The 23,473-nt window shown below is 42.9% G+C and overlaps 1 protein-coding gene across 1 annotated transcript in view; it reads right to left on the bottom strand.

The window, feature by feature from the left end:
• Window positions 1-23,473, bottom strand: part of TMEM123 (transmembrane protein 123) — a 45,325-nt gene that overhangs the window by 9,565 nt on the left and 12,287 nt on the right. The window contains exons 2-4 of the mRNA XM_056561554.1: window positions 21,341-21,556; window positions 13,422-13,520; window positions 2,713-2,860 (exon numbers count right to left, since the gene is read on the bottom strand). Of these exons, the coding sequence (XP_056417529.1) occupies window positions 2,713-2,860; window positions 13,422-13,520; window positions 21,341-21,556 (463 nt within the window). The remainder of the gene's footprint in view (window positions 1-2,712; window positions 2,861-13,421; window positions 13,521-21,340; window positions 21,557-23,473) is intronic.

Here is a 23,473-nt window from a genome sequence, read left to right on the forward strand (position 1 = left end):
GTTCACTCCCGCACTAACCCCACAGGTACTGACTGATAGTGCTGGGGACGCTGAATCATAGGATCCCTACCTTGCCCGGATCCGTCCAGCCGTTCGCCCGCAATCTTAGTTTTTCTATGTATGCAAATATGGCTGCAACTGGCAGGGGTGGGGTTTTCAGGATCCAAATGGCACTGTGACGTCAGCACCGCCGCCTCTCCCCACTGCTGCTAACTGGTCTTCACTGCGCATGTCAGGAAGCAGCACATGCACGGTGAAGACCAGCTAGGAGCAGCGGGGAGAGGGAGAGCCAGAGGGAGGGGGGACGAGTATTCATAAGCGGGCGGTGCTGACGTCACAGTGCCACTTAGCTCCTGAAAAACCCGCCCCTGCCAGTTGCAGCCATATTTGCATACATAGAAAAACTAAGATTGCGGGCGAACGGCTGGACAGATCCGGGCAAGGTAGGGATCATATGTATCAGTCAGTACCTGTGGTTAGTGCGGGAGTGAACATGTGACAGTTTCCTTTAATAGACCCCAGGTCCTATTATATAAGCCTATATTGCCCGGTGTAATAGGGCCAGTGATTAGACGACCAACAAGAAAATGATTGATTATTGGCTGATTTGGTCGTTTTGACCAGTCAATAAATAAATAAATAAATTTTATATTTGGACATCACCTGCACAGCTCCAATTGTAATAGGAAATGTGCAGCCAATTGATTGCAGCAAAGGGCTGTATTAACCCCTTAAGGACCAAGCCCATTTTTACCTAAAAGACCAGGCCAATTTTCATTTTTGCACTTAGGTTTTTCCTCTTCTCCTTCTAAAAATCATACAGCTTTCAATTTTGCCCCTACATACCCATATAAGAGTTTGTTTATTGTACTTTGTAATGACTTCAATCATTTAATAACAAAATCTACCGCAATACCAAAAAATATACATATATATTTGTGGGGTGAAATTTGAAGGGAAAAAAAAAACGCCATTTTGTAACTTTTGGGGGCTTCTGTTTCTACACAGTGCAATTTTCTGTAAAAATACGGTTACAAGGCTACCTAAAGGCAACACTTCATCTAACACAGTGCTTTAAAAACACTGCAGCTCCAGCTGTTGTAAAACTACAACTCCCAGCATGCTTGAACAGCCAAAGCTTTCTCTGACTCCTGATTGACAAAGAAGCTGATCAGACATTCAGATGTCTGTGAAAGCTGAATGACACACATAGTGACAGCCATGTTGATTAGCATCCAGCTTTACTAGGAACAGAAAGAAAATGTATGAATAAAAACTACTGTGCAGTGATTTGCAGGCTGCCAGGCTGCTCCCAGACTCAGAGCAGATCAGTCATCCAAAGTGAGGGAGAGAGATGGACACGCCCCCTCCAGAAGGCAAGAAGACCAAGCAAGTGAGCAAGATATAAATGCTATTTGTTAGGGATATATAGGTCCTAGACACACAAATTATATGTACATGATCAGGATTAGTAACATATCACAATTTTTTTTTGGCACTGACAGGTACACTTTAAACGTAGTCCTGTTTTGCATAGAAAGAACCCCTGTAATGACCATTATGATTACCATCAGAAGTGGATCCCAAACATTTTTCTGAGCAAAACCTAAAGGTACTGCTTTAGAATGGTCTTTTATACCGCAGTCAAGTCACTGGCCTCGGAGGTGATACTGGCAAGTATGGCACATTAGTGCTGAGGTCAGTGAATGGCTACAGTAGTGCCCAGGATATAAGGGATGCAATCGCTCCAGTAATATAAACAGAGACAACCTTAGACCACTGGCGCTGTAGTGGAAGATTAACGTTTGACTTCATTTTATTTCCTGTTGAATTTCTTACACTCTCAGACAGGCCCCCTGACGCTTAACAGCTAACCAAAAATATTCTATTTATAATTTTTTTTATCCATTTTTTTTTAAGAAACTTTCTTAAATTTCTTCTTTTTTTAAAAATAATATTTCCTTTTTCTTTTTATATCCATTTTCTCATACATACACACACACATATATACATATATATATTTTTTTTTTTATTTACTTTTTTTCTTCATTTATTAAATATAATTTTTTTCTCTTTTTATAATACTCTTTATATCCATTTTCCTCTCTAAGGGTACGTTCACACGAGCAGATTTACAGCGTATTTTACGCTGCGGATCCGCTGGTGAAGGCCCGCTCAATGCTGGCTTTACATGTGCCTGCACACTGCAGCGATGTGCGCGGCGTACTCGCACATCGCGGCCGCTCTTCCTGCTCTGAGCTAGGCAGAGAGCTCCCGCGATGTGCAAGTATACTGTGACTCGCACATCGCAGTGTGCCTGCTGGTAGTGGCGTATTGCCACTACGAGCAGGCACATGTAAAGCCAGCATAGAGCGGGCCTTCACCAGCGGATCTGCAGTGTAAAATACGCAGAAAATCCGCAAGTGTGAACGTACCCTAAGGGTAAGTTCACACGTGCGGATTACCTGCGGAATTTCCGCAGCGGATTTTGCTACTATTGACTTCAATGGGTCAGAAGAAAATCCGCAATAGAGGCAAATTTGAGGATTTTCCTTGGGTCAATGGTAGCAAATCTGCTGCAGATTTTCTGCAGGAAATCCGCTGCGGAAATTCCCCAGGTAATCTGCCCATGTGACCGTACCCTACTACTGCATCCTTGAGAACTGAACTTTTTTTTAAGGATTCTTATCCTACTGAAATCGATGTACTTACATGGTGCGGTAGCGGACGCCTCTTCTTGAGTTATAAAATCTGCATCCAAAATAGACTGCTGCCAAGAGGCCAATTGTTAGCACGATACCTCCTATGAAGCTGCCCAGATCGAACCCAGATTTCTGCTGTAATGTGGCGGAGATCGAACCTGCAGAAATACAATTAAAAAATAAATAGTCAGTGTATCTGGGTGAGTACTGTACTAGATCTGACCAGGTCCAAATCGCCATTCACATCAATATCATACATATCTGGGCTTGAATAGTGCCTATGAGTGTTATTGATCAAAACCTGTGTAACGGAAGAGTGGTGCAGTTGCCCATAGCAACCAGATCATTTCCCCCAGGCCTTTTTAAAACTTAAAGAAGCGATCTGATTGGTTGCTACGGGCAACTGATTCACTTTTCCCTTTACTCAGGTTTTGATAAATCTCCCCTTATATGTATAAAGGTGGAATTCTGGATGTAACCAGCACAATATCAGAATTTACAAAGCCCCATATAAGCAATTACTTTGTTTAACCCCTCCAGAGGGTCTCCGGTCAGTATTTCCCAAACAGTGTGTATCCAACTGTTGCAAAACTACATCTCCCAGCATGCCCGGACAGCCAACGGCTGTCCGGGCATGCTGGGAGTTGTAGTTTTGCAACAACTGGGGACACACCGTTTGGAAAACACTGCTTTAAAGGGTTACTTCAGTGTAAAAAAAAAAAAAAAAAAAGTCATTAACTGGCTCCAGAAACAGATTTGTAAATTACTTCTATTAAAAATTGTTATTCCTACCAGTACTTATCAGCTGCTGCATGCTACAGAGGAAGTTGTGTAGTTCTTTTCCGTCTGACCACCGTGTTCTCTGCTGCCACCTCTGCCCATGTCAGAAACTGTCCAGAGTAGGAGAGGTTTGCTATGGATATTTGCTCCTACTATGGACAGTTCCTGACACGGACAGACTAGAAATAACTACACAACTTCCTCTGTAGCATACAGCAGCTGCTAAGTACTGGAAGGATTAAGATTTTTAAATAGAAGTGATTTACAAGTCTGTTTAACTTTCTGGCACCAGTTGATTTTAAAAAAATAGTTTTCCACCGGAGTACCCCTTTAAGCATTACTTAAAATACGGATCTTTATGAAATTTTGGATTTGGACACTAGCCTATTTACTTTGTGTGTATGTGAGTGCACAATGATCTGTTCACTAAAAGCACAGTCTTCGATACAGAATCGAATCTTCTTAACCCCTTAAGGACCGGGGTTTTTTCCGTTTTTGCACTTTCGTTTTTTGCGCCTTGCCTTTAAAAAAATCATAACTCTTTCAATTTTGCACCTAAAAATCCATATGAGGGCTTATTTTTTGCGCCACCAATTCTACTTTGTAATGACGTCAGTCATTTTACCCAAAAATCTACGGTGAAACAGAAAAAAAAAATCATTGCGAGACAAAATTGGAAAAAAAAAACGCTGTCTTGTAACTTTTGGGGGCTTCCGTTTCTACTTAGTACATTTTTCGGTAAAAATGACACCTTATTATTCTGTAGGTCCATACGATTAAAATGATCCCCTACTTAGATAGGTTTGATTTTGTCGTACTTCTGGAAAAAATCATAACTACATGCAGGAAAATTTATACGTTTAACATTGTCATCTTCTGACCCCTATAACTTTTATTTTTCCGCGTATGGGGCGGTATGAGGGCTCATTTTTTGCGCTGTGATCTGAAGTTTTTATCGGTACTATTTTTGTATTGATCGGACTTATAGATCATTTTTTCATGATATAAATAAATAAATAAATCCCGAACAGCCCACTGAGCTAACCGGCACTTTTTACTTTAACTTTTAGCCGCGTGGCTCAGCTTTGAGCGCGCGGCTAAAGGGTTAATAGCGCGCGGCACCGAGATCAGTGTCGCGCGCTATTAGCGGCGGGTCCTGGCTTCACTATGACGCCGGGCCCGCCGTGATATGATGTGGGGCCACGTTATATCACAGGAGCGGAACCAAGGACGTACTCATACGTCCTTGGTCCTTAAGAGGTTAAAGTTTGTATGAAAACAAGTAAACGAGAGCATAGAAGCGGTCATTGTGAAGGATCAGTAGTGTAGCTGCAGGGTAGAGACCTGTAGTATAAGAAGTTACACTGTTGTTTTATCACCATGACAGCTGTATCTCTTCTATGCTCTTTTGTTTAATTGTTGTCATATAAACGTTGAGAAGATTTAGAGGAGATTCCGTATTGGAGACTTTGAGGGAAATGTATCCTTGATGTCTTTGCAAAGTGCATTTAACCCCTTAAGGACCAAGCCCATTTTATTTTAGCGTTTTCGTTTTTTCCTCCTCGCCTTCTAACATCCATAACTCCTTTATATTTCCATCTACAGACCCATATAAGGGAGTGACCAATTGTACTCTAATGAAAACTCTCATTTTACCATAAAATGTACAGCGAACCCCAAAAAAGGGAGGAAATTTAAAATGAAAACCATAATTTTGTGCATTTTGGAGGGTTTCGTTTTCACACTATACACTTTATGGTAAAAATGGTATGTGTTCTTTATTCTGTGGGTCAATACGATTAAAATGATACCCATGGCTACATACCTTTTTTTTTTTTTTTTTTAAGTGGTACAAAAATATAATCTAAAACTTTTTGTACAAAATCAGTAATCTAAAATCGCCCTATTTTGACCACCTATAACTTTCATTTTTCCATATAAAGGGCGGTATGAGGGCTAATTTTTTGCACCGTCATCTGTACTTTTTATCGATACCACATATTGCACATTGCATATATAAAACTTTTAGATCATTTTCTATTCATTTTTGTAATAAAATGTGACAAAAAAAAGCTGCATTTTTTGACTTTTTTTTAACCCCTTAAGGACGCAGGACGTAAATGTACGTCCTGGTGAGGTGGTACTTAACGCACCAGGACGTACATTTACGTCCTAAGCATAACCGCGGGCATCGGAGCGATGCCCGTGTCATGCGCGGCTGATCCCGGCTGCTGATCGCAGCCAGGGACCCGCCGGCAATGGCCGACGCCCGCGATCTCGCGGGCGTCCGCCATTAACCCCTCAGGTGCCGGGATCAATACAGATCCCGGCATCTGCGGGAGTTCGCGATTAAAATGAACGATCGGATCGCCCGCAGCGCTGCTGCGGGGATCCGATCATTCATAACGCCGCACGGAAGTCCCCTCACCTTCCTCCGTGCGGCTCCCGGCGTCTCCTGCTCTGGTCTGTGATCGAGCAGACCAGAGCAGGAGATGACCGATAATACTGATCTGTTCTATGTCCTATACATAGAACAGATCAGTATTAGCAATCATGGTATTGCTATGAATAGTCCCCTATGGGGACTATTCAAGTGTAAAAAAAAATGTAAAAAAATGTAAAAGTAAAAAAAAAGTGAAAAATCCCCTCCCCCAATAAAAAAGTAAAACGTCCGTTTTTTCCTATTTTACCCCCAAAAAGCGTAAAAAACATTTTTTATAGACATATTTGGTATCGCCGCGTGCGTAAATGTCCGAACTATTAAAATAAAATGTTAATGATCCTGTACGGTGAACGGCGTGAACGAAAAAAAATTTAAAAAGTCCAAAATTCCTACTTTTTTAATACATTTTATTAAAAAAAAAATTATAAAAAATGTATTAAAAGTTTTTTATATACAAATGTGGTATCAAAAAAAAGTACAGATCATGGCGCATAAAATGAGCCCCCATACTGCTGCTTATACGGAAAAATAAAAAAGTTATAGGTCATCAAAATAAAGGGATTATAAACGTACTAATTTGGTTAAAAAGTTTGTGATTTTTTTTAAGCGCAACAATAATATAAAAGTATATAATAATGGGTATCATTTTAATCGTATTGACCCTCAGAATAAAGAACACATGTCATTTTTACCAGAAATTGTACGGCGTGAAAACAAAACCTTCCAAAATTAGCAAAATTGCGTTTTTCGTTTTAATTTCCCCACAAAAATAGTGTTTTTTGGTTGCGCCATACATTTTATGATATAATGAGTGATGTCATTACAAAGGACAACTGGTCACGCAAAAAATAAGCCCTCATACTAGTCTGTGGATGAAAATATAAAAGAGTTATGATTTTTAGAAGGCGAGGAGGAAAAAATGAAAACGTAAAAATTAAATTGTCTGAGTCCTTAAGGCCAAAATGGGCTGAGTCCTTAAGGGGTTAACGTTTACGCCATTCAGCGTACAGAATAATTAACATTATATTTTCATAGTTCAGACATTTATGCACGCGGCGATACCAAATATGTTTATAAAAAAAAATATATATTTCTACGCTTTTTGGGGGTAAAATGGGAAAAACAGACAGTTTTCATTTTTATTGGGGGAGGGGATTTTTCACTTTTTTTACTTTTTATTTTTACATTTTCACCTTTTATTTTACTCTTTTTATGTCCCCATAGGGGACTATCTATAGCAATCCTTTGATTGCTAGTACTGTTAAGTGCTATATATAGGACACAGCACTGATCAGTATTATCGGTCATCTTCTGCTCTGGTCTGCTCGATCGCAGACCAGAGCAGAAGACCCCGGGAGACGGCCCGAGCCAGGTGAGGGGACCTCCGGCCGCCATGCTGGATGATCGGATCCCCGCGGCAGCGCTGAGGGAGATCCGATCATCCATTCAAAGTACCGCACTGCCGCAGATGCCTTTATCTGTATTGATCACGGCATCTGAGGGGTTAATGTCGGCCATTATGGGCGGGTCCCTGGCTGCTACTAGCAGCCAGAACCTGCCGTGTATGATGCGAGCACCGCTCCGATGCTCGCGGTCATACACAGGACGTAAATGTACATTTACGTCCGTGGTAGTTAAGCGGTTAAAAAAATATATTTTTTTAATTTCCCCTTGACTTTTCTTTATTGCATTAGTTTCCTTTTTGGGTTTGAACAATTCCGGAAAGCATTTTTCCCCATTTCCTCCCCCCTTCTAAAAATTGCTCCTGTACCTTAAAGACCAGACTACGTTGCACCTTTTCTAACTAAATATTACTATATAAGGCCTGAGAATTTTTTTTAAGTTCTGAAGATTATCTTGAAATGGATTCTTAACATACTCCAATTCCTTTGTCTTTATATCTGCCTCTGCATAGTCTTCTTGCGTTCTAAGCTTGCGCTTATAAATCCCTATTAGAGATGAGCGAATTTACAGTAAATTCGATTCGTCACAAACTTCTCGGCTCGGCAGTTGATGACTTATCCTGCATAAATTAGTTCAGCTTTCAGGTGCTCCCGTGGGCTGGAAAAGGTGGATACAGTCCTAGGAGACTCTTTCCTAGGACTGTATCCACCTTTTCCAGCCCACTGGAGCACCTGAAGGCTGAACTAATTTACGCAGGAAAAGTCATCAACTGCCGAGCCGAGAAGTTCGTGACGAATCGAATTTACTGTAAATTCGCTCATCTCTAATCCCTATCCTTTATGGAACAAATGGGTCAAAATTATGATTTTTCTTGAGCGCTTCATTGGGGGACACAGGACTACGGCTCTCATTCTCCACCCTCCAGGAGCCGCCGGGACCAGTCACCCAGTGTCCCTTTGGGTCCGATTCCGAGTCCACAAGCTCCCCTGGGGACTGGGAGCGCATCGTAGGAGTCTTGGAATGGGTGGAGGAGGACTGGGAACAGAGGCACGGAGACAGAGAGCGGACACTGGGTGACTGGTCCCGGCGGCTCCTGGAGGGTGGAGAACGAGAGCCGTAGTCCTGTGTCCCCCAATAGAAGCTCCGAGAAAGATTTTACAGTAAGTCCAAAAATCTACTTTTGTGTCCTCCACTGGCGTAGAAGGGGGATGGGGGTAGAATGGGGGGTTAAAAATATGTAATGTTGGGATGGATATTATATGTACAGTATTGTATATTATTTATACGTTAAATTGAATAAAAAATGTTATTAAATAAAAAAAAAAATTTTTTTTCTTTGGTCTCGATTATGTACAGCATATTTATCATACCATCACAGGGGATTGAAAAGTGTGGTGCGTATAAGCAAACAACAATAAAATCCCTTTAGAATACCATTTTATATAAATTCCTCCTTTCCTCTGCGACTTTTTAAATGTGCCCTCCACAGGCAGTTTTGTGAGCCGGGTCTCTTAAATCTCCCCCTATGTGCGTGTTGTGAACACATCATTGTGCACTCGTACACACACAGTAAATAGGCTGGTATCCAAATGTCATCAATGTGTTTGCTTACGTTACAGATCCCTGGCCTGCAAACACGGAACTGAACAGTCTACAGGCTCTAGGGGACTAGATACTAAGATATCCACAGAACGTTAATCCACTAGTTAAACAAATAGGTTTAGTTTTAACTTTATAGTCAAATAAGATAAATGCTGCTGCTTGACCAGGACTGAACATAAGAACCCCCTAGTTGCTTCTTCCACGTATCAGAAGTGGCCAGAAACAACTATCCTCACCGGGCCTTTAAATGATGAGCAGTACATCGGTGGGGCGAGTGTGAGCCTTCTTGGCATCTTCATCCTCGTCATTCATTATTTTTAGAATAATAGGGTAGATTTACTTTAGTATACACAACATACACACACAAAAAAAAAAAAAAAAAAGCATGTGTGTGTTTTGAGACTATTTTTTAACCCCTTAAGGACCAAGGCTATGTTAACCTCAAGGACCAGGTCAATTTTATTTTTGCGTTTTCGTTTTTTCCTCCTCGCCTTCTAAAATCCATAACTTTTATATTTCCATCTACAGACCCATATAAGGGCTTGTTTTTTGCGTGACCAATTGTACTTTGTATTGAAACCTCTCATTTTACCATAAAATGTACGGCGAACCAAAAAAAAAAAAAAAAAAAAAAAAAAAAGGGAGGAAATTTAGATGAAAACCATAATTTTGCACATTTTGGAGGGTTTCCTTTTCACACTATACACTTTACAGTAAAAATGACATGTGTTCTTTATTCTGTGGGTCAATACGATTAAAATGATACCCATGGCTAGATACTTTTATATTTTTGTACCGCTTAAAAAAAAAATCTAAAAAACTTTTTGTACAAAATCAGTAATCTAAAATTGCCCTATTTTGACCACCTATAACTTTTTAAATTTTCCCATATATAGGGCGGTATGAGGGCTCATTTTTTGTGCTATCATCTGTACTTTTTATCGCTACCACATTTGCATATATAAAACTTTTAGATCATTTTTTAATAATTTTTTTAAAATAAAATGTGACAAAAAAAGCTGCATTTTTGGACTTTATTTTTTACGTTTACGCCATTCACTGTATGGGATAATTAACATTATATTTTGATAGTTCAGACAATTACGCCAAATACCAAATATGTTTATAAAAAAAAAATTTACACTTTTTGGGGTAAAATGGGAAAAACAGACAGACAATTTTCATTTTTATTGGGGATGGGGATTTTTCACTTTTTTTTTACTTTTAATTATTAAATTTTCCCACTTTTTCACACTTTTTATGTCCCTATATATATCTATATGTATCACTTTTTATGTATCCTTTTGTTGCTAATACAGTTCAGGGCTATATATAGGACACAGCACTGCTCAGTATTATCGGTGATCTTCTGCTCTGGTCTGCTCGATCTCAGACCAGAGCAGAAGACCCCGGGAGACGGCCGGAGCCAGGTGAGGGGACCTCCGGCCACCATGCTGGATGATTGGATCGCCGAGGCAGCTCTGCGTGCGATCCGATCATCCATTCAAATTATCGCACTGCCGCAGATGCCGTGATCTGTATTGATCACGGCATCTGAGGGGTTAATTGTGGCCATCAGCGCGATCGCGGATGTCTGCCATTACCGGCGGGTCCCGGCTGCTGCTAGCAGCTGGAACCTGCCGTGTATGACGCGAGCACCGTTCCGGTGCTCGCAGTCATACAACAAGACGTAAATGTACGTCCTGGTGCGCGAAGTCCCACCAAACCAGGACGTACATTTGCGCCTTGCCCATCAAAGATGAGCAGGTTAGTGGGAAATGGCAGTGGGTTTGCTGGAAAGAGGCATGAATGTAACCACACCAAAAACTGATCAAAATTTTGGTACACAAATCTGGAGTATAGAAAGCCAACTAATAGGTGGCCTAAGACTAGAACAAAATGTGTAAAGATGTAGCATTTTTTCAAACAACCTACTGTGATACATCAAAAAAAGTTCAAAAAGTTTCCACTGTTTTATCCTTTGGATGGAAATGGTGAAGGCGGGAGGGGTAGTAATTGGTTGTGTCCTAGTGTGTCATGTGACTGGCGATTATGTAGAAAAGTAAATCAGAAATAAATAAAAAATTTTAAAAACAGAACATGGCCGCACAACCACAACTTGTACCATCTATCTATTTGCTTCTCAGCATCATTTCAAAAACTAACAGGTTGCTAGTGATCAAACCGTCCAAGCCCACTCGCCACGTCAAGACCACCTGATAAGAGGGGTCCATAAACTAACATTGGCATACAGATGGGCAGCGACCACCGACTGCTGCACCAACCAAGTCCGACACCTACTAGGTTTTCACACTGGTGCGGTGCTTTGCGGTGGCCATTCTTGCTGTGGTGCTTTGTCTGTGGGGTGGTGTGGCCCAGAGCCGGGGGCTTGGATGGGCACTCCCCATGAGGGTTTGTTGTCACAGCGGTGGTGAACGTTGACCAGCTCTATACCAGTGTTAGTTTAGGGACCACCTCTTATCAGGTGGCCTTGACGTGGCAGGAGGGCTTGCATGTTTTGATCAAAAGGTACACTAACAACCTGAAACTATGCTGAAAAGCAAATAAATCACTGTACAAGTTGTGAATGTGCGGCCATGTTCTGTTTTTCTATTTTTTACTTTTTATACATCCCTCGTATTAGGAACAGGCAGGTTGTGGTTTTCATGCAGCATAAAGAAACCGTGGAAAGTATAAAAGGTAGTAATTAAATAGGTCAAAATAAAGGACGTCAGTTTTTAAAGGGGTTTTCCCATTAAGAAATAGGTCTCAACTGATGCCTAAAAGGAAATCTGTCATCAGTATCACCCGCTCTAACCTGTCATACAACTTTGAAAGCTGCGTCTAAAGGGTTAATAGTGCACGGCACAACAAAAACGGTACCGATAAAAACAACAGACCACGGAGCAATACATTAACCCCTTATATAGCCCCGTACATGGAAAAAAAAGTTATAGGGGTCAGGAGATGACAATTTTAAACTTACCGTATATTCTCGAGTATAAGCAGAGTTTTTCAGCACGATTTTTCGTGCTGAAAACGCCCCCCCTCGGCTTGTACTCGAGTGAACAAAAAGACATTTCTGACATTTTAGCTGTGAGGGGATGGTCCCGGCCGTCCATCTCTGCCTGTCAATCCCTTCTCAGTGGTCTTCAACCTGCGGACCTCCAGGTGTTGCAAAACTACAACTCCCAGCATGCCCGGACAGCCATCGGCTGTCCGGGCATGCTGGGAGTTGTAGTTTTGAAACATCTGGAGGTCCGCAGGTTGAAGACCACTACGGCCTTCGTCATCATCCAGCCCCCCTTTTTTTTTCAGCCCCCCTTTTTTTTCTTCGCTCCGGGCCGGCCCTGAACTAGTGACGCTGCCTTGACACCACCGCGCAGGGGCGTCACGGACGTCCCTGCGTGTCATTGTCAAGGCAACGTCACTAGTTCAGGGCCGGCCCGGAGCGAAGAAAAAAAAAGGGGGGCTGAAAAAAAAAGGGGGGCTGGATGATGACGAAGGCCGTAGTGGTCTTCAACCTGCGGACCTCCAGATGTTTCAAAACTACAACTCCCAGCAGCCGGCCTGGAGCGGAGAAGAGGGCCTCCCGGTGAAGATGGACAGCCCGGAATGACTAACCCTCCCCACTGGACGGTCCCTGCAGCATAGATAGCCCGGACCAGCTCACCCTTCCTTCCCACCGATGGGACGTGAGTAGAAAACAAAAGGGGGGTCTGGATGATGACGAAGGCTGCAGTGGTATTCAACCTGCGGACCTCCAGATGTTTTGAAACTACAACTCCCAGCATGTCCGGACAGCCGATGGCTGTCCGGTCATGATGGGAGTTGTAGTTTTGCAACATCTGGTGGTCCGCAGGTAGAATACCACTGAGAAGGGATTGACAGGCGGTGATGATGAAGGGGGGGTGATCGATAATGACGGGGGTGAGAATGACATGGGGGGGGGGGATGATGTATTTCCCACCCTAGGCTTATAGTAGAGTCAATAACTTTTCCTGGGTTTTTGGGGTGAAATTAGGGGCCTCGGCTTATATTCGGGACGGCTTATACTCGAGTATATACGGTACAAATTTTGGTGCATGTAGTTTATAATTTTTTTTAAAGTAGTAAAATTATTAAAGCCTACAAAAATTGGGTACCCTTGTGATCGTATGGACCTACAGAATAAAGATAAGGTGTCATTTTTACCGAAAAGTGCTCTGCGTAGAAATGGAAGCCCTAAAAAGTTGCAAAATGCAGTTTTTTTCCATTTCACACCACAAAAATTTTTTTTTTTTTTTTTTTGCCACAGATTAGGTTATGAAATAAGTGATGTCACTACAAAGTACAATTGGTGACGCAAAAAACAAGCCCTTTATTGGGTCTGTAGGTGCAAAATTTAAAGTCTTCTGATTTTTAGAAGGCGAGGAGGAAATGAGGAATGTGAAAATGGGCTGAGTCCCTAAGAGGTTAAATGTTTTTTTTTTCTTTTACAGAATACATACTGGTGACTGGACTGGAGGAGGTGGCAGTCGCATTGGTGGTCTTGGTGGTCACAGTTTCTTTACTGGTCACAGTTGTGGTCGAGACCTTTGTAGCAGGTGCTAAATATAAAAAGAAAAAAAAAAAAAAAAGACAGGTCAGTCTGACAATCTATACCAGTGGTCTCCAACCTGCGGACCTCCAGATGTTGCAAAACTACAATTCCCAGTATGCCCGGACAGCCAATGGCTGTCCGGGCATGCTGGGAGTTGTAGTTTTGCAACATCTGGAGGTCCGCAGGTTGAAGCCCAATGATCTATACAATACAGCCAAAAAAAGGATCTTATGCTATAGACAAAGCTGTCCTTCAATTCTAACCTGTAGGCAGTTATTAGAAGTTAAAGGGGTATTCCAGGCCAAAACCTTTTTTTTTTTTTTTTTTTTTTACATATCAACTGGCTCCGGAAAGTTAAACAGATTTGTAAATTACTTCTATTAAAAAATCTGAATCCTTCCAATAGTTATTAGCTTCTGAAGTTGAGTTTTTGTTTTCTGTCTAACTGCTCTCTGATGACTCACGTCCCGGGAGCTGTGCAGTTCCTATGGGGATATTCTCCCATCATGCACAGCTCCCGGGACGTGACATCATCATTGAGCAGTTAGACAGAAAACTTCAGAAGCTAGTAACTATTGGAAGGATTAAGATTTTTTAATACTAGTAATTTACAAATCTGTTTAACTTTCCGGAGCCAGTTGATATATATATGTAAAAAGTTTTTGCCTGGAATACCCCTTTAATACAATTCTTTTCTTAGGTAGGGAATGATCGCTCATGTTGGCATGACAACAGGCCAGCGTAAGGCCTCCGGTTGCCATGGCAACCATCGGCGCTCTGCTTTCACCTTGCAGATCGCCGATCAGTGACAGAGGGAGCTCCCTCCCTCTGTTAGCCTAATAGACGCTGCGGTCTCACTGACCGCAGCGTCTACGGGGTTAACCCAAGATCGGAGCGCAGTGGCCCCCCCTCACCACCGATCACTTTACACAATGAAGCAACTGAGGAGAGGGGGATGGAGGAGACCCGCACAGGATCCCCGCTATTGGGCCGTCTGTACTGACAGACCAATAGCAGCGATCGCTGGGCGGGGACTGCTGGGATTGGTCCCTGGCCGGCCTTAGGGAGGCTCAGCTGTGCAGCACAGCTGGGCTCAATAAACTGTCACAGCGCCTGGCGGCGCAGTGACAGTTTATTGAGCCCGGCTGTGCTGCACAGCTCCATCAGGTACATGTACGTGGTGATGCGGGAAGTCATCGCTAATCACCATGTACACCTACCTGTTTTTGCAGGAAGGGGTTAAGCATAGCAGCAGATCTAGTGTTCGTATTCCGGACTGTCGTTTTGACGATTACTCTACCATTACACCTACATACTTTTGGCAACATTGATAATCCAGATCCTGTGTACTCTAAACAAACCAGATTTATAGCTGATCCGCCAGCTCTCCTGTCATGTTAGTAATACTTGGACTCTGCGTTGCTCTGTCCCTTATCCTTCAGCTGTCGGGGTATGCTGGGAGTTGTAGTTTTGCAACAGGTTGGGAAACCCTGATCTAAAACATTTGATTCCTTGAATCAGATTGAATTAAAGGGGTTATCCAGGAAAAAAAATTTTTTTTTTTAAATATATATCAACTGGCTCCAGAAAGTAAAACAGATTTGTAAATTACTTCTATTAAAAAAATCTTAATCCTTTCAGTACTTATGAGCTGCTGAAGTAGAGTTGTTCTTTTCTGTCTAAGTGCTCTCTGATGACACGTGTCTCGGAAACCGCCCAGTTTAGAAGCAAATTCCTATAGCAAACCTCTTCTATTCTGTGCAGTTCCCGAGACAAGCAGAGGTGTCAGCAGAGAGCACTGTTGCCAGACAGAAAAACAACAACTCAACTTCAGCAGCTGATAATTATTGGAAGGATTAAGATTTTTTAATAGAAGTAATTTACAAATTTGTTTAACTTTCTGGAGCCAGTTGATATATACGGTATATAAAAAAGTTTTTTCACTATTTTCCAGCTGCATTATTCTAATAGTCATTGACCTTCAAATGGACAAATCGGCTTGAAGTGAATGTTCTTTTATTGGGTAAATAATTGGGCATATTCTCATACTTCCACTGTGTTTTTTCCAAAAGGAGTAGTTCAGGGTTTATACTGTGGATCTGTAACTTGTACATGTGGATAAGCTCCAATAAAGTTCAATAAAAATGCACATGACATGGATTACAAAATCCATTTATTAGTGCCCTGCTGCTTTTTCCAGTGAATGTAAATGGACACATTCCGTCCTGGTTAAAGGGGTACTGAATCCACACGGAAATTTGGGCAGAGTCCTCAACATGTGACCATGATCTAAGGCAGTGTTTCCCAACTACTGTGCCTCCAGCTGTTGCACAACTACAACTCCCAGCATGCCCAGACAGCCGAAGGCTGTCTGGGCATGCTGGGAGTTGTAGTTGTGAAACAGCTGGAGGCACCCTGGTTGGAACACACTGACCTAATAAGTGGGTCCTGGCTGATGGGTCCTGGTGATCACTCAAGCCTCAGTTAACCTGCATCCTAAGGCTATATGTTCACACGGTGGGAATTCCCAGCAGAATTTCCCAGAATAAGATGGGCAGAGAACCCCTTTAAAAGGGGTACTCCGGTGGAAAACATTTTTTTTTTTTTTTTTTTAAATCAACTGGTGCCAGAAAGTTCAACAGATTTGCAAATTACTTCTATTAAAAAAATCTTAATCCTTCCATTACGGATTAGCTGCTGAATATTAGAGAGGAAAGGGTTTTCTTTTTGGAACTCCGAGCTCTCTGCTGACATCATGACCACAGTGCTCTCTGCTGACATCTCTGTCCATTTTAAGAACTGTCCTGAGCAGCATATGTTTGCTATGGGGATTTTCTCCTACTTCTAAAAATGGACAGAGATGTCAGCAGAGAGCACTGTGCTCGTGATGTCAGCAGAGAGCTCTGTGTTCCAAAAAGAAAACCATTTCCTCTGTAGTATTCAGCAGCTAATAAGTACTGGAAGGATTAAGATTTTTTTAATAGAAGTAATTTACAAATCTTTTAAGGCAAAAAAGGATTTGGATACCGCTTCTCACCAGCGTCGGAAACCTCTGACACCTGTGCAGCGGACTGCCAGCACCGCCTCCGGCAACTCCTTATACTGGAAAAGAACTCCGTCCGGCACCAAAGTATGGGGTAAAAGGCTTGTCTTTATTCCACAGCAGGTTATATAAAGATCAAGATGTCTGACGCGTTTCGCCCTTTACAGGGCTTAATTGTAGACTCAGTCTACGATTAAGCCCTGTAAAGGGCGAAACGCGTCAGACATCTTGATCTGTATGTAACCTGCTGTGGAATAAATAAAGACAAGCCTTTTACCCCATACTTTGGTGCCGGACGGAGTTCTTTTCTAATTTACAAATCTGTTTAACTTTCTGGCACCAGTGGATTTAAAAAAATTATAAAAAATAAGTTTTCCACCGGAGTACCCCTTTAAGGGCAGAACATTTTTAGAGGAACCCAGCTGTAATGCAGAGGGTGAAATCTGCAGCACATCCATCACTAAACCTGCCTTTTTGTCTCCTGTACACTTATGGAAAACACTCGTAATACTTCATAATATCAAACTGTGTCCAACAACAAACCAATCTCTGCCAGATGCGCAGGCATTATTCTGTCTTAAATAACCATCAGATTTTTCTATGAAAAATTTTGAAAAAAAAAAAAGTTTAAAGGGGTACTCCCGTGGAAACCTTTTTTTTTTATTTAAATCAACTGGTGCCAGAAAGTTATACAGATTTGTAAATTACTTCTATTAAAAAATCTTAATCCTTCCAGTACTTTTTAGGGGCTGTATACTGAAGAGAAATCCAAAAAAGAAATGCATTTCCTGTGATGTCCTGACCACAGTGCTCTCTGCTGACCTCTGCTGTCCATTTTAGGAACTGTCCAGAACAGGAGAAAATCCCAAATAGCAAACATATGCTGCTCAGGACAGTTCCTAACATGGACAGCAGAGGTCAGCAGAGAGCACCGTGGTCAGGACATCACAGGAAATACATTTTTTTGTATTTCTCTTTAGTATACAGCCCCTATAAAGTACTGGAAGGATTAAGATTTTTTTATAGAAGTGATTTACAAATTTGTTTAACTTTCTGGCACCAGTTGATTTAGAAAAAAAAAGTTTTCCACGGGAGTACCCCTTTATGTTTTAAACCCCTTTGGTTGTTAACGGAAGCGCCTGCACTTACCTGCGTTCTTACTGTGCGGTCGGGTCCTTTATGAAGCATGTGTGGAACACAGAACACAGACTACATGTAATCACGTGTAACGCTTCAATGATACAAAAACAACACGCAACGCAAAAAACAACATCATCATACAGTTCTCTCCGCAAATCTAGTTTGTGGGGGATCAAGTAGCAAAAAAAAAAAAACTTGCCAAGTAGTCAGAGCTCTTATTCAGCCGTAACATTAAAACCACAGACAGATGAAGTGAATGTGAATATATGGTGAAGCTTGGTGGGTGGTGGGATATATTAGGCAGCAAGTGAACAGTCAGTTCTTAAAGGGGTACTCCGCTGCTCAGCGTTTGGAAAAAACTGTTCCGAACGATGGAGCTCGTAACGTCATAGCCCCGCCCCCTCATGATGAGACTTGCATTGAGGGGGCGTGGCAGACATCACGCCCCCTCCCATAGACTTGCATTGAAGTGGCGGGCGTGACATAACGAGGGGGCGGGCTATGATGTCACCAGCTCCAGCGTTCGGAACAGTTTGTTCCAAACGCTGAGCAGCGGAGTACCCCTTTTAAAGGTGAGGTGCTGGAAGAAGGAAAAACGGGCAAGTGTAAGGACATGACTAACACTGACAAGGACCAAACTGTTATATATTTTTTTTTTTTTACATGTTTTGTACTTGCCACAGCAGCGTGCACCCGTTTATTGGGTCAGGTGCTGGATACATTTAGTTTTTTTTGTTTTTGCTGTGTAATTTGGGGGGGAATGGCTCCCATCCGATATGAGGCTACCTCCGCGTGGTGGATCGGGGGACATGTTTTGATCAAAAAGTGTGCTAAGAGCCTCCATTTTGTTGACCAAGTGCGCTGCTGCCATTTTCTTATTTTTTTATGTGAAAACTAGTGTCCGAGCATCTCTAAAATGGCCGACGTGATTCGCTGTCATTGCTTTCTGTATTATTCTATGCGGTAGGTAGGGTCGAATATAGTGTATAAGCAGCGTATTTCATGCTGCACAGTGGGAAATGGGCTGCATATTCTCCTATGAGCAGACACATAGAGCTACCCACATCAGCCCAGTGTGCGCAGTGACATTTGGCGGTGGGCCCGTACATTAGTCAGGTGTGCATGCTTGGCCTCTGCAATCAACAGGACGGGAACCGGCGCTCTCAGTGAGGAGCGCGTGTCGTCTACCGGTAGACTGCACGCTGCATTCATTTCTATGGGAGTGCCGATGATGCCCCGAGAGCTGAACTCCAGACTTCTCGGCGCTCCCATAGGAGATCCTGGTGATCGCGGGGGTCCCAGGAAATGGGAAAAGTAATTTTTAAGGGTGCGTTCACACGCTATAACTAGCAGTGGGTTTCCCGCTGCGAGAATCCTGCTGTGAGTTACGCTACCATTGATTTAAAGAGGTACTCCCGTGGAATTTTTTTTTTTTTTTTAATCAACTGGTGCCAGAAAGTTAAACAGATTTGTAAATGACATCTATTAAAAAAATCTTAATCCTTCCAGTACTTTTTAGGGGCTGTATACTACAGAGGAAATGCTTTTCTTTTTGGATTTCTCTGATGTCATGACCACAGTGCTCTCTGCTGACCTCTGCTGTCCATTTTAGGAACTGTCCAGAGCAGGAGAAAATCCCCATAGCAAACATATGCTGCTCTGGACAGGTCCTAAAATGGACAGCAGAGGTCATCAGAGAGCACTGTGGTCATGACATCAGAGAAATCCAAAAAGAAAAGCATTTCCTCTGTAGTATACAGCCCATAAAATGTATTGAAAGGATTAAGATTTTTTAATAGAAGTAATTTACAAATCTGTTTAACTTTCTGGCACCAGCTGATAAAAAAAAAAAAAAAAAAAAAGTTTTCCACCGGAGTACCCCTTTAAATGGGTCCACAGACAGTTTGCAATAGTATCAAATTTGGTGATTGTCCACGGACCCATTCAAATGAATGGTAGCGTAACTCACAGCGGGTTTCCCGCAGCGGGCAACCCGCTAGTAATAGCGTGTGAACGCACCCTTAAAGTGAATAGAGCTGAATTTTAACACCACATACAAGCTCAGGACAGAGGGGTTGCGTTTGTTGGAAGAAAGCAGCTATTGTATTTTTTGTCATGTAAGACGCACCCAATTTTAAAGCATAAAAATTTAGAAAATAAAGATTCTGAACCAAATACAATGTAAAGTATAGGACAGTGATCTTCAACCTGCAGACCTTCAGATGTTGCAAAACTAAAACTCCCAGCATGCCCGGACAGCCGTTGGCTGTCCGGGCATGCTGGGAGTTGTAGTTTTGCAACATCTGGAGGTCCCCAGGTTGAACACTACTGGTATAGGAGGTAAAACTCACGTGTCCCCGCCGCTCTGGACCCATCACCGCTGCCCTGGATGTCGCCCTCCATTGCTGTCGCCGCGTCCCTGGGGTGTCCCTGCTGCCCGGTATCCTCGCTCTCCGTTGCCGCCATCACGTCGCTACTATTGGATGACGGGATGGCGTGCGCGACGACATGATGACGGCGAAGGAGAGCGCCGCCATGCAGGGAATCCCGGTACGGAGCAGACACCGAGGAGGCAGGTAAGGTCCCTCCCGGAGTCCTGTAAGCTGTTCAGGACGCCGCGTGTCACTTTCACTTCAGACGCGGCGGTCAGTTTTGATCGCCGCCTCTGAAGGGTTAATACAGGGCATCACCGCGATCGGTGATGTCCTGTATTAGCCGCGGGTCCCGGCCGTTGATGGCCGCAGGGACCGCCGGTTTTAATATGTATTTGCCGTATAAGACGCACCAACTTTTCCCCCCCAGTTTTGGGGAAGAAAAAGTGCGTCTTATACGGCGAAAAAATACGGTATGTTCTTCTAATCCTGGACAATCCCTTGAAAAATGATCTGCTGCTAATGTCATCTTCAAAGAAATTGTGGAGTCCAGGCCTCAAAGGATCAGTGCCGTTTTGGAAGCAAGAAAGTGACCTGCACAATATTGGGAGGGGTAGGTTTTAATGTTATGGCTGATCATTGTGTAAAATTGTGAATGCTGTAAATCTCTCTACAAGGCCAGGACACAGGAAAATAATGGTGACAAAATGTTACAGGTAGTAAAGATGTCACCAACTAAACCTGCAGGAATTTATACTGTATCATAAAATGTTCAGAAGGAACCAGTTACGACCAAACGCTGCCGTCCTCGTGCTGCCATTCACCTGCGGGGCGCTGTACACGTATAAAACACTATGTTGCAGGTAAAAACATCAAATGTATCTATTGGCTTAACATACAAAACATGGACATGGCAGAAACATTAGACATTACGGCTCAAGGTGGAAGAATGACATAATGGAGACGTGATCACATTGTATACTATCCGCAGTCATGGGATGGACGGCTCTTTCCTGTCTCAACCATAAAATATAAGGGACCAGGCAGGAGCCACCAGACACCTTTGGGGTTCATTTTTGGGACAACACAATAAGAAATACAACTTCACCACTGAACTAGACAGAATTCACACACAACGGCTGTCTGGGAATGCTGGGAGTTGTAGTTTAGCAACATCTGGAGGTCCCCAGTTTGGAGGCGACAGCTCTAGTGGATCACTGTCTATACTACTATGATCTCGTAACATTGCGCCATTCCCATGAGGACGATTACCTTGTGTTGTAGGAGTTGTGGGATGCGTGGTGGGTGCAGGACTTGTAGCAGGACTTGTAGCTGGTTTAGGACTAGTGACGCTGGAGGTAGTTCCCACAGGCACTGGAGCTGTTCCGTTGCCTGTTGTGTTCCCTTGTTCTTTAGGGGAAGGTGTTGTGGTGTTGACCAGTGAAGCCTTCTCTGTGCTTGTAACCAGAATACCAGGCGCCACAGATGCTATAAATGAGAGCAAAAGAGATTAACCCCTTAAGGACCAAGCCCATTTTCCCCTTAAAGCGTACCCGTCAGATCCAACAAAACACATTCTTTTTAATATATCACTCAGTACCTAATCCTGATCATGTACATATAATTTTTATGTGTCTAGCACCTTTATTTTTTCATTACACTTTTAATTTAGCTCACTAGTCTGAATTCCTCCCAAAGGGAGGGGGCGTGGCCTCACTGTGCAGGTCTCCGCCCCCTCCCTCAGTATGCTGTCTGCTCACATCTCCCCTAGTATTAGCAAAACTACAACTCCCAGCTTGTCCTCACTGACAGTAGCGGGACACAAGATGACAGTGTCAGACGACAGATTTTTCCTCCAGTTCTGAGCCCTGCTCTCACAGCTGTCAATCCAGGAAGTGTGTCCATGACATAGGTGATGACACATGGACACAGCAGGACTAGTATGTGTCCACGCAGGCAGGGGGGCAGTTGTTTGACTGGCTTTCTCCAGTATGAAATACTGAATATTTTATAATGAAAGCAATTGCAAAACCTATTGGTTATACATGCTTTACAACATATCAAAAGTTTTTGTATCTCACATTGCCCTTTTAAAGGGGTACTCCACCCCTAGACATCTTATTCCCTATCCAAAGGATAAGGAATAAGATGTCTGATCGCGGGGGTCCGCCGCTGGGGACCCCCGCAATATAGAATGCGGCACCCACCTGTTACTGCTCCGGAAGCGCTGGAGGGTCTGACTCTCGACCACGGGAACGGAAGATCGTGACATAACGACTCTGCCCCCATGTGACGTCATGCCCCGCCCCCTCAATGCAAGTCTATGGGAGGGGGCGTGATGGGAATTAGCCAGTTCACAAAAAGCTAGCTACAGTGTTATGGTAATCTCACAACATAGTCATTTAGCCCCAAGACAAGCGCAGATCCTTCCTAAGCATGTCCATTACTGTCTGCCAGGTACGTACTAAAATTACCTTATGGTGGAGAACCCCTTTAAAAAGGGGTACTCCGCTGGAAAACATTTTTTTTTTTTTAAATCAACTGGTGCCAGAAAGTTAAGCAGATTTGTAAATTATTTCTATTCAATTCTATTAATTCTTCCTGTACTTATCAGCTGCTGTATGCTCCACAGGAAGTTCTTTTCTTTTTGAATTTCTTTTCTGTCTGACCACAGTGCTCTCTGCTGACACCTCTGTCCATGTCAGGAACTGTCCAGAGCAGGAGAGGTTTTTTATGGGGATTTGCTCCTACTTTGGACAGTTCCTGACATGGACAGAGGTGTCAGCAGAGAGCACTGTGGTCAGACAGAAAAGAAATTCAAATTATTCAGCAGCTTGAAACACAATTTCCTCCCATTTTGTCGGTAAAATACTAACTATCCCTAATCCTGCAGCTTGTTACAATGAATCGGTCGGTAAAAGATATGTGCTGCAGCTATGTTCCCCTATACTGATACACTGTAGCAAAAACTCTTGTAAGTATGGGCAATGCACTTTTACAGCAGTCTGGTGATAACTGGAGTTGTTTAGATAACACAACCTTGTGCTAAAAGTGGCATCTTTGTGAGAAGTACTTAGTCTTATCTGAACCCAGGATACAAGTTATGAAAGGTCTAGACCAGCGGTCTCCAAACAGTGTACCTCCAGCTGTTGCAAAACTTCAAATCCCAGTAGGCCCAGACAGCCTGCTGGGATTTGTAGTTTTGCAACAGCTGGAGGCACACCGTTTGAAAAACACTGGTCTCAAAACTGAGGACCTCCAGACCTTGCAAAACTACAATTCCCAGCATGTCTGGACAGCCGTTGGCTGTCCGGACATGCTGGGAATTGTAGTTTTGCAACGTCTGGAGGGCCACAGTTTGGCCATACACTTCCGATAGCTGCCAGGCACACGTGTTCTGAAAAA

The sequence above is a fragment of the Hyla sarda genome, chromosome 2 (genome assembly GCF_029499605.1).
Source record: "Hyla sarda isolate aHylSar1 chromosome 2, aHylSar1.hap1, whole genome shotgun sequence".
NCBI classification, from domain to species: domain Eukaryota; kingdom Metazoa; phylum Chordata; class Amphibia; order Anura; family Hylidae; genus Hyla; species Hyla sarda.